This window comes from Myotis lucifugus, unplaced genomic scaffold (assembly GCF_000147115.1).
Source record: "Myotis lucifugus unplaced genomic scaffold, Myoluc2.0 scaffold_105, whole genome shotgun sequence".
NCBI classification, from domain to species: domain Eukaryota; kingdom Metazoa; phylum Chordata; class Mammalia; order Chiroptera; family Vespertilionidae; genus Myotis; species Myotis lucifugus.
This window is the reverse complement of record NW_005871153.1, coordinates 3,925,834-3,941,218: the sequence shown is the minus strand read 5'-3', so window position 1 is coordinate 3,941,218 and position 15,385 is coordinate 3,925,834. Positions and strand designations below refer to the sequence as shown.

The following is a 15,385-nucleotide window of genomic DNA, read 5'->3' as shown; positions in this document are numbered from 1 at the left end:
ACTTTACACTAGGACAGATATACTAAAAAAAAGACTGGTAAAATTGTGGAGGGTCCAGAATCTTCTTACACTGCTGGTGGGACTGTAAAGGGTGCTGTTGCTTTGGAAAACAGCCTGACGGTTCCTCAAAAGGTTCAACATAGAGTTGCCGTATGTGATGGTTATTTTTGCAAGTCAACTTGATTGGGCTATGGTGCCAGTTGTTTGGTCAAGCACTGGCAGAGATGTTGCTGCGAAGATATTTTCTCGATGTGATTGATATTTACAATCAGTTGAATTTAAATAATGAAGATTGTCCTCAACAATGTGGGTGGACCTCATCCAATCAGTTGAAGGCCTTAACAGCAAAAACTGAAGTCAGTAACATAATCACAAATGAAAAGAATTCTGTCATGATGGCTACTGAAAATAGTACTCTGTACCCAGGTAGTAGGATATAGTCTAACGATAAAAAGGATGCAAAAAAATATAAAATTTTACTGACAAGTTTTATAGTTTTTGAAAAGAAAGTCACATATGAGTACTAGAATTTGGAATTGTAAATTCGACATCTGAAAAAACACTGGTGGATAAAACAAAGAAATAAATGTTACTGTTATTATGGACCCAGATATTCAGTGTAAGAGAAGACTAAAGAAATAAATAAGAAAAATCCCTATAATGTTAACTTTGATTTAGAAGTATAGGTATATTTCTATCTATCAATCTATCAATCACCTACCTATCTACATCACATTCTAGCTCAGGGGTGGGCAAACTTTTTGACTCGAGGGCCACAATGGGTTCTTAAACTGGACCGGAGGGCCGGAACAAAAGCATGGATGGAGTGTTTGTGTGAACTAATATAAATTCAAAGTAAACATCATTACATAAAAGGGTACGGTCTTTTTGTTTCAATAGTTTTATTCATTTTAAACGGGCCGGATCCAGCCCGCGGGCCGTAGTTTACCCACGGCTGTTCTAGCTTCACCACTCAGAGAGTCTGGAAACAGTGACACCAGTAGCAATGAGCAGCCGTAGAGCCCAAATCTGGATTTCTAAATACCATTCCCACTAAAAGGAACCTTGGCCACTTGGAGAAATTATTGACTTCCAAGTTTGGGGCAGCCCAAGTACAAGGCAATCCTGGGGTATCTCCTATGTACCAGGAAGCAAGGATAACCTCAAAGATTAATGGTGACATACCAAAAGGGCACAAGCCAGCCTGAAGGAGTTTCACTAAAAGCATAAATGAGACTCAAATTCAAAATTATCTTGGGAAGCCGCAATGCTCAACCAAATAGACATGATGAAAACTAAGAGAGATGACTAAAGAATAGGACTCAAATTTAAAGAACCAGCTTTATAGATTCAGGATGAAGGACAATCTGATGTGGCTGTTGATCATGTGAGAAACACATGAATATTATAGAGCTGGATATGAGTCGCAAGTGAGATAAGATTACTAAAAAAGTTAATGTCGTATTTATTATAAGCAGTACTGAAGAAATTTAGGATCAAAAGTCACATGAGGTAGAAAACTTATGCTCCACCAAATGAGGCCCACTGGTTTTCAGTTTTAGGTGCCGAACATTAAGAGGGCTATGCTTGGCATAACAGCTCTTTCTCCTCCTAAAAGCAATTTCCATTTATAAATACTCCCCATGTGCCAGGCACTGAATTAGATGCTTATACATGTTTTGCCCAATTTAAACCTCACAGCCACCCAATTGAAGTGACTGTAATTATAATCCCTGTTCTACCAGTGAGGAAACTTAGGCTTCATGGCATTAACAAAGGTATAGACCTGGGTCTTAAGTCTAACAAAGGTTAGACAGCTAACAAAGGTATAGACCTGGGTCTTAAGTCTACCTAACTCCAAGTCTACAGCCAAAATGGTGGAAAGTCTGAAAAGAAAATCACATAAAAACATCGTGCAATAAAAAGAGGTTCTGAGCCTGGAAGAGATTAAGGAGACACATCACAGGTATTGTAAAATACTTAGAAAGGAAAAAAATTGTGTACAGTTTCAGAAATAATGGGTATGGCTGTAAGCAGGCAGATGACAAGCCCACTATTCAACAACAGGATGAGCTACCTTGGGAGAAGCGGCATCTGTTGGGGCTACTGCACATGTGACTGGTACAGGGAGTGGAAGTGGAGTCCATGGACTCTGCCTTGGCATGTGCTCCAACTCCAATTCAGCCTGTCACAAGCAGAACTTCGGTGAGCCTACTGATCTGCCCCACCTCTCACCTAACTCCCAAGGGCGACAGCTCTGCTCTAAGCTCACACTATACAGCTTCCTATTACATTGTGTTCCACCAGAGCCCTTTCCATCACCAAAGGGTAAGAAAAGCCCGACTGAGGGGAGAATGCAGCTGCCAAGGAAAGGAGATGCAACCAAGGCCAGAGAGGACAGCAGAGATGGACTGAAGGCCTAGGTTAAAGAGGGCACAGGTGCAGTCAACACCTTGGGTTGAAGAGATAGACTTGAGCCAAATGGGCAGCCATTTTAATTGTGGAGTAGAGCAGGCAACCAGGACTAAGCATAGCATATCGGAGAGAAAAGGCTTCAGGCAGAAATGAAATGATAAAAACCTAGCACCGAACGACTCAGCTTTGAGAAAATGTATAAGCCAGGACTGGGAATTGTCCAACTAGTTATGAGAGCCCTGAATCAAGAAGCAGTATTTCTGGTCCAGGTGGTGTGAGATGGGACTGGCAACATGAGACATGCATGGCAGATCCAGCCAGGCCCGCACAATCTAACAACACTGGTCAAGGGAAAAGACGCTACAAGCCAACCTCAAGGCCCAGTGTGTACCCTTAAAAGAAAGAATGGCACATCACTAAACATCCTGTTTCCATCCTAAACATCCATCCACAGAGCACAGAACACAATTTATGATACAGCAACACAAAGTAATAGTGGAACGTTGGTTAAAATTAATCACGTTTTAGAAACAGGCTTTGTGTATCTTAAAAGCAGGGAATACAATTATTAAGAAAAAAAAGTACCAATTCAATCCACGAGTTTATACTGACAGTGACAGGATCAACAGATTCTACATAATGCCACCAGTGTCTGGGAACAAACAGAACCTGAAAACCAAGTAAAGAATGGTTAGTACAAGTCAAGGACATTTTATTTTTATATCAGAATCACTATAAATGCCCAACTGAAGATACTAGAAAAAGAAAGTAATACAAATGAATTTACAGTAATATTGCTGTAATAAAGGAAAACAAGAAAAAAACCCACAATCCTTTCATTTCCTTTTTTATTGACAAATTCATCTGTTCTACAAAGGACACTGCCAGCTCCTCCAGTTTCTACTCTCCTTAATCCAAGACCTTATCTGTTTACATCTAGGTCTTAGTAAAGAATTCTGAGATTCTAATATTTCCTCCTTTCCATTGCAAAATAATTGCATGCATTCTGAGAAAGTGCCTAGGTAAAAAGATAGGCCATAGTTTCTGTCTCCGCACAGTCTAAAACCTAGCCAGTGGAAAAGTAGTTCACAGAAAGGTGGTATAAGTGGTGAAGTAGATGAGTGGACACTGGTGCAAGGGAACTTCAAAGGTGGGAGAAGCAGGCACAAACTAAGGTCAGGGGCATCCTGGATGGAGGAAGCGTGATTTGAACCAGGGCTGGTAGAGAGTTTAGACAGAGAAAAGGATGAGGACGTATCAGGAGGGAGAAGTGGCACAGACAAAGGAGGTGGGACTGTTGAGGCACAGCAAGTAGACAGGAGATGAGGTGGGAGAGTTAGTTGGGTGAGGGTCTGTGGAGGGCTCTGAAATCAGAACACAGAGTCTGGATTTTATCCTATTGGCACTGGGAGTGGCTGAGAAACTTTGAGTAGGGGGATGGTTAAAATAGCAACATTATGGCAGAGTGTGGGAAGGACGAGAGATTCTTGCAATAGTCTAATTATTAAATGTTAAGATCTAAATAGGAAGGTATAGTAGACAAAAGCAATGGGCAGAGTCAAGGAGAACTGTGCTTGTCCAGACTCAGTACGAGATTTCCTCGGAAGGCTGAATAGAGCACATGGAGATGCCTCAAACTTTTGGGCTTCAGATTTAGGAAGCTGGTGGCACTCACTATGGACAAGTAGAGCTGGGAGGTGGGAAGAGAGCACCTTTCAGTGGAACAGGACTAAACACAACCACTGATTCCGTCACTAGGAGGTCATGCATGTCCCATCACAGAGTATACTTTCAGTAAAGTAGGAAGAGAGAGAGCCAGTTTGTAGTGGATTAAGGAATAGCAGGATGTAAGGAAAACTGATATGATGGACAAAAACATTCATTCAAATTTGGTTATTAAAATCAAAGAAAAAATGAATTACAACCACTTTACACCCACTAGAATTTTTATAACAACAATAATATTAACAGTAAAGGGAAATAACACGTGTTGGTGAGGATGTAGAGATATTGGAACCGTCAGATGTTGCTGGTGGGAAGATATAATAAAGTAGATGGTGTGGAAAAAAGTTTGGCAGTTCCCCCAGAGTTACTAATATGACCCAGCAATTTCACTCCTATATATGTACCCAAGAGAACTGAAAACATATGCATGTACAAAACTTGTACACAAATGTGCATAGCAACATTACTTATCATTGTCCAAAAGTGGAACCAACACAAATGTCCATCAACTGATTAATGGATAAACAAAATAGATCTCCAAACAGTGAAATATATTCAGCCACAAAAAGGAATGAAGTGCTAACAACATTCTACAGCATGGATGAACCCTGAAAACATTACGCTAAGTGAAAGGAGCCAGTTCTCAAAGCTCATATGCTGTATGAGTGCACTTATGTGAAAAGTCCAGAACAGTAAATCTATAGGGAAAGAAAATAGGTAAGTGGTTGCCAGGGGCTGGGGGCAAAGGTGAAGGGGAGTAACCTCCAATGGGTGGAAGCAACTTAGTCAGACTGTTTGCTTTGGAGTTCTCAAGTATGAAGGAAGCAGGAAGGGAGCCAGGGAAAAGGGAGCAACGGAAGGAAAACAGGCAGGAGAGAGGGATAAGGGAGGGAGTAAACTCTCTGTAAGAGACTAAGAATACCTTTCAAATTGTTAATAAAACATCAGACAGCAAATGCCAGTGCTGTAAAGGTGGTTTTCCCTACTGGGCAGCAGCACTAGGTACAATACTTTTGTTAATGTTTTAGAGACAGTTACAAAAGCAACATCCATTCAATCCATTCTTGCTTAAAAGCACATCATTCTGGCTCTGTAATGCCTCTGCCCCTAGATGCACTGCAACGATATATGTCTGGGTTCTAGCACGGTTGAACAGATATGAACTGTGAATAAAGGTTCCAGAAGTGCTCAAATACCCATGCCTTGACACTTGCTCTTAATATGAAAAATGAAGAAAAAAAACGACTTAGTGAGCTGTCTTCCTCCACAGTCCATTCTCTTCTTTACCAGTAGGAGGAGCTGTGATCCCTCCTCCCATCTTTCCATGACTTGAGAAGCATGTATATGAAGTATGTATATGAAGCCTGCAGCTGGAAAAGCTACCTTCCAATAGCAGAGCACCATGGAAGAAACCCTTCTTATTTGTACTAGGGCTGTGGTCGGCAAACTGTGGCTCGCGAGCCACATGTGGCTTTTTGGCCCCTTGAGTGTGGCTCTTCCACAAAATACCATGTGCAGTCTCACGTACAGTGCGATTGAAACTTTGTGGCCCGTGCGCAGAAGTCGGTTTTCGGCCTGGGCGAGTGTATTTTGAAGAAGTACTGTTGATATTTGGCTCTGTTGACTAATGAGTTTGCCGACCACTGGACTAGGGGAAGGTGAGGAAAGCTAGAGGCATGTGTCCTAAGGCCTAGATACAAGTCCCAGCTTCCGCATTACCTGTCCTGGGCTCAGTGTAACCACATGTCTTCGAGCTTCCTGGAACCGAGGAAAACGTTTTACATCAGGATTGACAACATTGACTTTACTAAACACACTAGATTCTTCATAAGGGATTCTAGTTGGATAAAGGAAAGGAGTATCCTCAGGGGGAAAGAGATGCCATCTTTTCCTAATTTAAACAAAAGACATAAATTAGTACTGTGAACTTGAAACAAAACATGTAAGGAGGCAGCAGTAAATATTCATATTTACTCATTTTCATTTAATCCATAGAGGAATAGAGGAGCAATGTCAGTGGTCACTTGGGCCACCTCTCAGTAAGTGCTGGCATCTCTGCTGAACAGAGTGGAGGGAGGGCAGGAAGCAAAGAATAATCTCATGATGTCCTGAGGCAGCCCTTTGCTGGGACAGGGTGTAGTTTGAAAGGTCATTCTTTCTTAGCCCAAATCAAAATCCTCCAATAAATTGTTCCTATTCCTCATTCTAGAGCCATGGTCGGCAAACTGTGCTCGCAAGTCACATGCGGCTCTTTGGCCCCTTGAGTGTGGCTCTTCCACAAAATAACACATGCAGGCGCGCACGTACAGTGCAATTGAAACTTCGTGGCCAATGCGCAGAAGTCGGTATTTTGTGGAAGAGCCACCTAAGGGGCCAAAGAGCCGCATGTGGCTCACGAGCCGCAGTTTTCCGAGCCACAGTTTGCTGACCACTGTTATAGAGTAACTCAAAGCAATCCCCACCCTTTCAGATATCTGTATTCTTATCTTATCCAGAGTGACCACCTGTAGTTTTATCCTCCAAATAGTTTCCAGACTTCTTCCTGTTTGGGTTGTACATTTTTTAAGTTAAACATTTGTTATGTTAATCTATTAAGGAAGACAAATGCATAAATGATGCCACATAACTAATATAGCATAATGTAATAGAGGAGTTTTCAAAAAGAGAAAAGTGTAAGAAGTTTCAGTCACTTTAAAAATTTTTGAAAAATGGAGGTGATAAACTTTCTTACACAACACCAGACACACCCATAGTTCGAGCCAATAGAGGGAGGACATGGGAGGTAAAGGAGGAGCAAGTGTCAAAAAGGAAGAGACACAGAAATACACTGGTGGGGAAGCAAAGAGAAAAAAAGGTAGAAGAACACACCGAGTTCTGAGAAAAGCCCGAAGCCGTCTCATGACCCAATGCAGTTCCACTGGGGCCGTCATGTCCTTCAGAACTGGAAGCAGCCCTAGCTGGTTTGGCTCAGTGGATAGAGCGTCAGCCTGCAGACTGAAGGGTCCCGGGTTCGATTCTGGTCAAGGGCACATGCCTGGTTTGCAGGCTTGATCTCCAGTAGGGGACCAGGAGGCAGCCAATCAATGATTCTCTCTCATCACTGATGTTTCTATCTCTCTTTCCCTCTCCCTTCCTCTCTGAATTCAATAAAGATATATTAAAAAAAACAACAAACAACTGGGAAACAGTTGGCTGCCATTTTCAAACTAGAGAGTATACACTCAGGTCTCATTTTGCCTGAGAGATGATAAAGCTGCTCCATTCCACTGTACTATGACTAGTTTAGAAAAATGTTGGGTTTTTAGTATGATTAGAATGTTGGAAGGACTCGTAAGAGATCATCAGTCTAATTTCACTTGCAAAGTAGTGGAAGAGGGACCCAGCACTTGCTTGGGTCTTCCACTGGGCTAGTGTTAACACATTGTATGCGGGTAGTTTTCATCAGGCGCTAACAGGTGGCACGTGGCGCGGGCCATTTTTGCTAATTTTTTTGCACAAATGGCAACGTTCAGTAAAATTATGATAACTTTAGTTTACGTATTTATACATTACCCGCATTCTACCGCTACTCTATAAAAAAAACGTATTAATACGTGTCCTGCTCTCTACTTACTCCCAGTCAACGTAAAACGTATAAATACATTTCCCACATTCAATGTGTTAATGGTAGGGCCAGAGCTAGGTCACAGCTCTCCTGACCTCTCCAGGTACCAGCTCCTACCTCTGCCCCATAGCTGTGGTTCCCAAAGGAAGAGCGATAATGATAACCAGGCCATACAATTTGCTTGGCTTGGCTTAAAGTGTAACATATATGCATCCGTCTTTTGCTAATCAGAAAGCATAGTCAATCCGTATGTCAAACCCTGCTCAAAAAGCCCTCATGGTTCGGCATGCTGAAAGAACAGAGAATAAGCAGTGTTTGCCTGGGAGGCAAGACCCTTATGACCCTTTCTGCTTTTACTTCTGTGCTGCCCTATAAAAGCCCTGAAAGGCCAGGAGAAGAGACTGGGGAGTCATTAATTAGGGAGAAATAAGGCTGCACATACAACAGCCAGAGTACATCTCCAAACCGGCAGGAACACTTACATTCCTACATAACTCCTAGAACCAGGGGCTATCAAAAGTATTACCTGACTTAGCTCTTATGTCTCTTAGGGTCCACAGATAGGTGAAGATACAAAACTGACCCAAGTTTAAAAAAAATACTGCCTTGTGTCTACAGGTAGGCACAAACTAAAACTTAGAGTTGAAAGAGGCAGTTCTGGTCCAGCAGTTCTCCTCAGGGGCCCGGGGGTGGCAGCAGTCTCTTCCTTTCGACAAACTGCTCTGCTCTTACTTGTTTAGGCTTGAAGGAAAGGTGTTCCTGCTTTTAAATAGAAGTTTAAAAATTATGCAGACTCTGATGTAAAAGAGTAAGCAGAGCACTATCTCACTGAACTGAGATTCTAGGATCAGCTTTCTGTTGTTGTTAATCCTCACCAGAGGATATTTTTTCATTGATGTTTAGGTAGAGTGGAAGAAAGAGGGAAAGACAGAGAGAGAACAAAGAAGGAAACAACCAGAGGTCAAGAGATCCGCCTTGGTCATGAGGCAGGCTGACAGGATGGGGCTGGAACTAAAACCTTGGGGTCCTACCGCCCGTTTCGTACTGGTTCCTCTTCCTGTGCAACATACAGAGATACACTAGGCACGCAGACACACACACTCTCATGCATGGGCCTGTGTGTTACCTTCCTTGCACCTGGAATACCAAGTTGCAACCATATGAATCCAGATGACAGGGTGTGTGAGCCCCCAGGGAGCCAATCCACAATGTACTTTCCCGTCCATTTCTTCCACGAAACCCGAAGTCAGACCATATCACATCCTGTTTTGAAAATAAAGTTATAGTCCATTAAGAATCAACCAATTCCTTTGTATGGTAGTGTTGCACATTAGTCTGACATAAACCCAAACCCATGGAATTAAAAAATATATATAAGCTAGAAGAGAGCAAACTAGTGAACCAGCTTGCAGGTTTGGTTTTATACATTTTTTTCAATCATAATTATTTCCTACTGAGTTTAAGAAAACAAGAAAAAACACTTCCATGCGCAGAACATAGTCCTACATGCTGACACTTTTTTTATCAGTTTCTTCAATCTATATTTTCTATTTTTAGAGGCAAATCATTAACAGCTGTATTCAGAGAAAGAATATTTTGGAAAGACATTTAATGGATGGTTTTGAGGAAGATTAGAATGAGCATTTCCATTTTTGTTCTGAGTGATGAAAATAGCGGAACATGTGAACATAACTAAGGTCTGTTACAGAAGGGGGAATTTTCGCAAGGTCAGCACCACTGTAAATGCCTATGGCTCACGTGCAGCCACTCCAGGGAGTGGCAAAAGTCATGTGTCTTCTGGATATAGCCCATATGCTCCACGCAGTGACTCAGCTCTGCATTCCCAGAGTCTAAAATTACACCTGCCTCAGGGTGAGTGCTCATAACACTGGCTGCTTGGGAAGGAGAGAAGAATCTGTGGCCTGATTATGGGTAAATGGTTCAGGCCAGGAACATTTTAAAGCATCTATCACATAGTTGGTATGACACTGGGTGTTTGGGATATAAAAATTAATGCAACTCAGGCCCAGCCTTCAAATCTAATAAAGAAAGATAGTCCCATAAGTGGAACCTTTCACTATAATGTGGCAGATGCTCTGACAGAAGTGAGCAGATAACCAAAGAAGGACGCCTGGTCGCCAGCAGGGAGCTTGGGGAAGGCTGCCAATGAACCTGGGTCCCTGTTGAACAAGTCACCACACCTCAGCCTGGAATTTAGCTAAAGGCAGCTTAAAGACATGCAGTATAAAAACAAAAAGCAGGGGTTTGCCTTAGCTAAGAAGCAGCTGGTTTAAGTGATTCTTAATCTTCTTCTAGATACACTCCCTTGGGAATCTAATGAATGCCAACGCCCCTATCCACAGAGAAATGCAAGCACACACAAAATTTCTTATGCTTTGTGGGAGTCGAAGCACTGACTGCAGGTGAGAAGCTCTGTTCCACAGCATTGCTTCAGAAAGAACCACAGAAAAAAGGTTTTCTACAGGATGGGGGTTGAGGGGAATCTGAGTTAATATATGAGAAACTGACAAGAGGTTTCCCTGACCTCTTATCTTCCACAATAATGACTAAAAAAGGGAAAATGTTTGGGAATGATTAGATCAAGGTGACCTAAACTACCTAAAATTTCAGCAGCATATTGGCTGGGAAACACCAGAGGAGGAAGAGTTGGGGAGGTGGGCGATGGGGTTGCAGAGAAAGTGTGAATCAAAGTAAATTTGTCAGGAAACGGACAGCATTTTGTTTCTTTTCCCACAGGCTCTTGAGAGTTGGGCCTTTCTTACCAATCGAGTTCAGCTACTTACAGGTAGACAAATGTCTGAAATCAATATAGGCCCAGGAGGAATCAGCCTCAAGTCTTGCTAAAAACAAGTGACCCTGTTAGGTCACAACATCAGTGAAACCAACACAGGGGATTGATGGGGTGATCCACCCTGGAATCTATTCTCGCATACACCTCAAGCACTGGAGAAGTCTTTTTTTTTTTTCTAATATATTTTTTTATTGATTTCAAAGAGGAAGGGAAAGGGAGAGAGAGACAGAAACATAAATGATGAGAGAGAATAACTGATTGGCTGCCTCTTGCACGCCTCCTCTGGGGATCAAGCCCACAACCCAGACATGTGCCCTGACTGGGAATCGAACCATAATCTCCTGGTTCATAGATTGACATTCAACCACTGAGCCATGCCAATCGGGCCAGAGAAGTCTTTAGAAATCATCTATATCCAGAAAATCTTTATTGTTGAAAGTATTACATATGTCCCCTTTTTCCCCTTGGACCTCTTACTTAACAATAAATACTATGTAAAACTTATAAAGAATAAATACTTCAATTTAAATTTCAAACAACCCTTAAATGGACATTACAAATTAGCAAGTACTTAAGGCTCTGTTTTTCCGTAGGAAATTACCTTAAGAACATAAACAGAAAACAGGTAGGCTTGGATAAACACCCAAATTCTTACATTCCAATTTGTTTCATCAGAAAGCATTGCTGGCCGTCAAACAAATCCCTTTAAATCATTACTAAACCGTCTGGTTCAATTTCAACATACTCTCATAACTATGTTATACAGTAAAGTCCAAGACAGTTAGATAGAACTAATCTTCCATGTATTGCATTTTGGGATTCTGTGTCCTGGTGACTTAACAAACTTCCTGACTCTCAATAGCTAATCTGAATCACAACATAACATGGAACCTACCTGAAAAACATTCTAGGGGCAAAATCCCTTTTGCTATATATTGATTCTTAATAGCTTCAATTGTGATGATACTTATTGATAATTATAAAAGGTAACACACCTGTCATTCTTACCTAATGAATCAGAGGTAAAGAAATTTTATATGGTAATGTCACAAATTCCCTATCTTCCTTGGGAAGTAGAACACAAAATGTTTCAAATAAATGCTTTACTTAGATTAGTCAATGATATGATACATAACTAAAAATTAGTGAGACTTATTAATTTCATTTTCCACTCATGAAAGTCAGTTAAGTGTCAATATCCTAATTTTGATCACCGGACATTTTCCAATAATCCTATATAATAAAAGAGAAACATGGTAATTAACCGTAACTTCGATACCCTTCCCATTGGCTAATCAGGGCAATATGCAAATAACTGCCAACCAAGATGGCGGCCGGCTACCAGGCAGCTGAAGTGAACAGGAGGCTTGCTTGCTCCAGTGACGGAGGAAGCCAAGGTTCCCCGCCTGCCTTGCCGGCCTCTGAGCTGGCTCTCTAAGAAACATTGTTGCAAATATAGAAGCTAAACAAAACCCCAGAAACCTGCTTTCAGCCGTCAGAGCTGGAGCGAGCAGGACCGAAACAGTGTTACAATTATAGAACCCAAACAAACCCAGATCCCTGCTTTCAGCAGCCGAGGCCTCAGAGCTGGAGCCAAGCCTCAGAGCTAATGCCGGCTCTCAGCTCCAGTGACAGCTATAGAAGGTAAATAAATCCCAGAATAAAAAGAAAAAAGAAAAAAGGAGAGGTCCCTCACCCAGACTGGCCAGGCACCCCAGTGGGGACCCCCACCCTGAAGGGGGTGTGACCAGCTGCAAACAGCCATCATCCCCTCATCCAGGCTGGCCAGGCACCCCAGTGGGGACCCTCACCCTGAAGGAGGTGTGACCAGCTGCAAACAGCCATCATCCTCTCATCCAGGCTGGCCAGGCAACCCAGTGGGGACCCCCACCCTGATCCAGGACACCCTTCAGGGCAAACCAGCCGGCCCCCACCCGTGCACCAGGCCTCTAACCTATATAGTAAAAGGGTAATATGCCTCCCAGGCACCCAAGCGGGACCCCCAACCTGATCCGGGACACCCTTCAGGGCAAACCAGCCGGCCCCCACCCATGCACCAGGCCTCTATCCTATATAGTAAAAGGGTAATATGCCTCCCAGAACCGGGATCAGCAGAGCCGCGAGGCCTCCCGAACCCAGGATCAGCGGAGCCTCGAGGCCTGCTGGCAGTGGGATCAGCAGAGCTGCGAGGCCTCACTGCCCCGGTGTCAAGAGGAGCCGTGAGGCCTCCTGGCCCCTGGAGCAGCGTGACAGGGGGCAGCGCCCAAACCCCCTGATCGCCCTGCGGCTCTGTGTGTGACGGGGGTGGGGCCACAACCTCCCTATTCGCCCTGCCCTGTTCCTGACAGGGGAAGGCGCGCCAACCCCCTGATTGGCCCTGCTCTGTGCCTGATATGGGGGAGCTCCCCAACTCCCTGATTGGCCCTGCTCTGTGTGTGACAGGGGAAGGCGCCCCAACCCCCCATGGGCCCTGCTGTGTGTGTGATGGGGTAGAGCCGCAACTTCCCCATCGGCCCTGCCCTGAGTGTGACAGCAGTGGCGCCCCAACCCCCTGATCGGCCCTGCTCTGTGTGTGACAGGGGGCGGCGCCCCAACTCCCTGATCAGCCCTGCTCTGTGGGTGACAGGGGGCGGTGCCCCAACTCCCCTATCAGCCCTACTCTGTGCATGACAGGGGGGAGCTCCCCAACTCCCTGATCCGCCCTACTCTGTGTGTGATGGGGGGAGCTCCCCAACCCCCTGATGGGCCCTGCTCTGTGCATGACAGGGTATGGAGCCCCAACCCCCCTAATGGGCCCTGCTCTGTGCGTGACAGGGGGTGGCGCCGCAACCTCCCCATCGACCCTGCCTTGAGTGTGACAGGGGGCGGTGCCTCAACCCCCCAATCGGCCCTACCCTGAGCGTGACTGGGGGTGGCATCGCAACCTCCCGATCCGCCCTGCTCTGTGCATGACAGGGGGCGGCGCCCCAACTCCCCAATCAGCCCTGCTCTGAGCCCGACCAGGGGCTGCACCTAGGGATTGGGCCTACCCTCTGCCACCCGGGAGCGGGCCTAAGCCAGCAGGTCGTTATCTCCCGAGGGGTCCCAGACTGTGAGAGGGCACAAGTGGGGCTGAGGGACACCCCCCGCCCCACCAGTGCACATATTTTTGTGCACCGGGCCTCTAGTATTAGTATATTTGCCAGCGTATTTAACAGTATGTATATTGCATGTTTATCAGTGGATGATTTTAATTTGTGAAATAACATGGTTAACACATGGAAACTTTAAGTAGAGCTAAGTAAAAACTTATACAACTAATGGAAGGCTGAAGAGAGCTAAGAATTTCGTATCAAGATTAACAAATGCTATAATTGACTAACTAGAAGCCACAGAAAATTTGACAAGGGTGAAGCTAGGGGTTTAAGTTAAAACATTCTTTGAAGGGCCCTAAAGACCGAAGAAATATCAAAACAAGAAATAAGAAAAGAAAAAAAATACACTTATGTAATCGTTTAATTACTTACTATGTACACTGGTCCCACCCCACTTTCTATGCAGTTTCACTTTCCATAGTTCAAATATAGTAAGTGAAAAACTTCTGAAATAAACAATTCATGTGTTAAATTCAACAACCTTCTAAGTAGCGTGATGAAATCTTACACGGAATGGCTCTGTTCCGCCCAGGACATGAATCATCCCTTTGTCCAGTGTATAGTCATTCCATAAACTATCCACCCTTAAACACTTAGTAGCGTTCTGGGTTATTAGACTGTATTCAACGCTTGTGTTCAAGTAACCCTTATATAACTTAACAATGGCTCCAAAGCCATTCACAGAACTTTTATTACAGTATATTTTACAACTGTTCTCTTTTATTACTAGTTATTGTTAATGTTTACTGTGCTTAATTTATAAATTAAATTTTATCATAGGTATGTATGATTAGGAAAAATAGTATACATGGGGTATTATCTGTAGTTTCAGGTATCCACTGGGGGTCTTGGGACATATTCCCAGTAGATAAGGGGGACTATGCATTCAGCACTATGTTAACACTTTTGGGGAATAAAAAAATTATAAAACACAGTCCCTGTTCCCAAAGAGCTTACATAGAGAAATTCTATGTAATATACCATTTAAATAACAATCCAAATAAAACAGGAATGAAAGCAAGAGATGAATGGATGTGGGTGCAAGTGGTTGAGAAGGCTTTATAGCCAAGGCTGGACCTTAGCCAGACCTTAGAGTTTTAATAAGGAGAAACTGAGAAGAGCATGAACAAAGGCCAGAAGGTGAGAGAGAACATAGAGGCCCAGCACTCAGCGAGGAGACTAGTCAGGGACTAAGGTAGAGGAGAAAGGTTGCACCAGTCACGTTGGGGAGAGTCTTAAATGCTATCCTTAATTTTAAGTCATGAAACGTTTGTGAACATGATTAACATATTTCAATATTTAATCTGGAGCATGACTTGAAATGTATTTTCATAAGAAACTGTTTTAGAAATAATTAGAGGAAGAGTCAGAACTGGAGGAATAAAGAGTAATTTAAGAAGTGATGTAGACCAGAGGTTCTCAAAGTGGCCCATAGACCCCCTTGGGGGTCTCTGAGATCCTTTCACAGGATCTGTAAGGTTAAAATTATTTTCATCATACTACTAAGATGTTACTTAGCTATTTCACTGTGTTCACAGCAAGGGCACAAAAATAATGGTGAATAAAACTGCTGGTCAAGACAGTGGAACCAAAGTGTACTGGTAGCACTGCATTCTTTTTTTTTTTTTTACAGCTCTATCTATCATCTATCTATTTATCTATCTATCTATCTATCATCTATCTATCTATCTATCT

General features: G+C 43.3%; 1 protein-coding gene and 1 long non-coding RNA gene across 6 annotated transcripts in view; both read right to left on the bottom strand.

The window, feature by feature from the left end:
- The window catches only part of HSPBAP1 (HSPB1 associated protein 1), a 45,304-nt gene that overhangs the window by 2,239 nt on the left and 27,680 nt on the right, over positions 1 to 15,385 (bottom strand). For 3 of the 5 annotated variants that reach the window (XM_023757352.1, XM_023757351.1, XM_023757354.1), the window contains exons 4-7: positions 8,871 to 9,007; positions 5,860 to 6,031; positions 3,001 to 3,084; positions 2,078 to 2,185 (exon numbers count right to left, since the gene is read on the bottom strand). In XM_023757352.1, the coding sequence (XP_023613120.1) occupies positions 2,078 to 2,185; positions 3,001 to 3,084; positions 5,860 to 6,031; positions 8,871 to 9,007 (501 nt within the window). The remainder of the gene's footprint in view (positions 1 to 2,077; positions 2,186 to 3,000; positions 3,085 to 5,859; positions 6,032 to 8,870; positions 9,008 to 15,385) is intronic. The other 2 variants (XM_023757353.1, XM_023757355.1) reach the window with 2 other exon arrangements.
- LOC111826833 lies at positions 892 to 2,058 on the bottom strand. Its single transcript, XR_002830268.1, has 2 exons — positions 1,835 to 2,058; positions 892 to 1,786 (listed from the first exon to the last, which is right to left on the bottom strand). It is a non-coding gene; the product is annotated as an uncharacterized LOC111826833 (long non-coding RNA).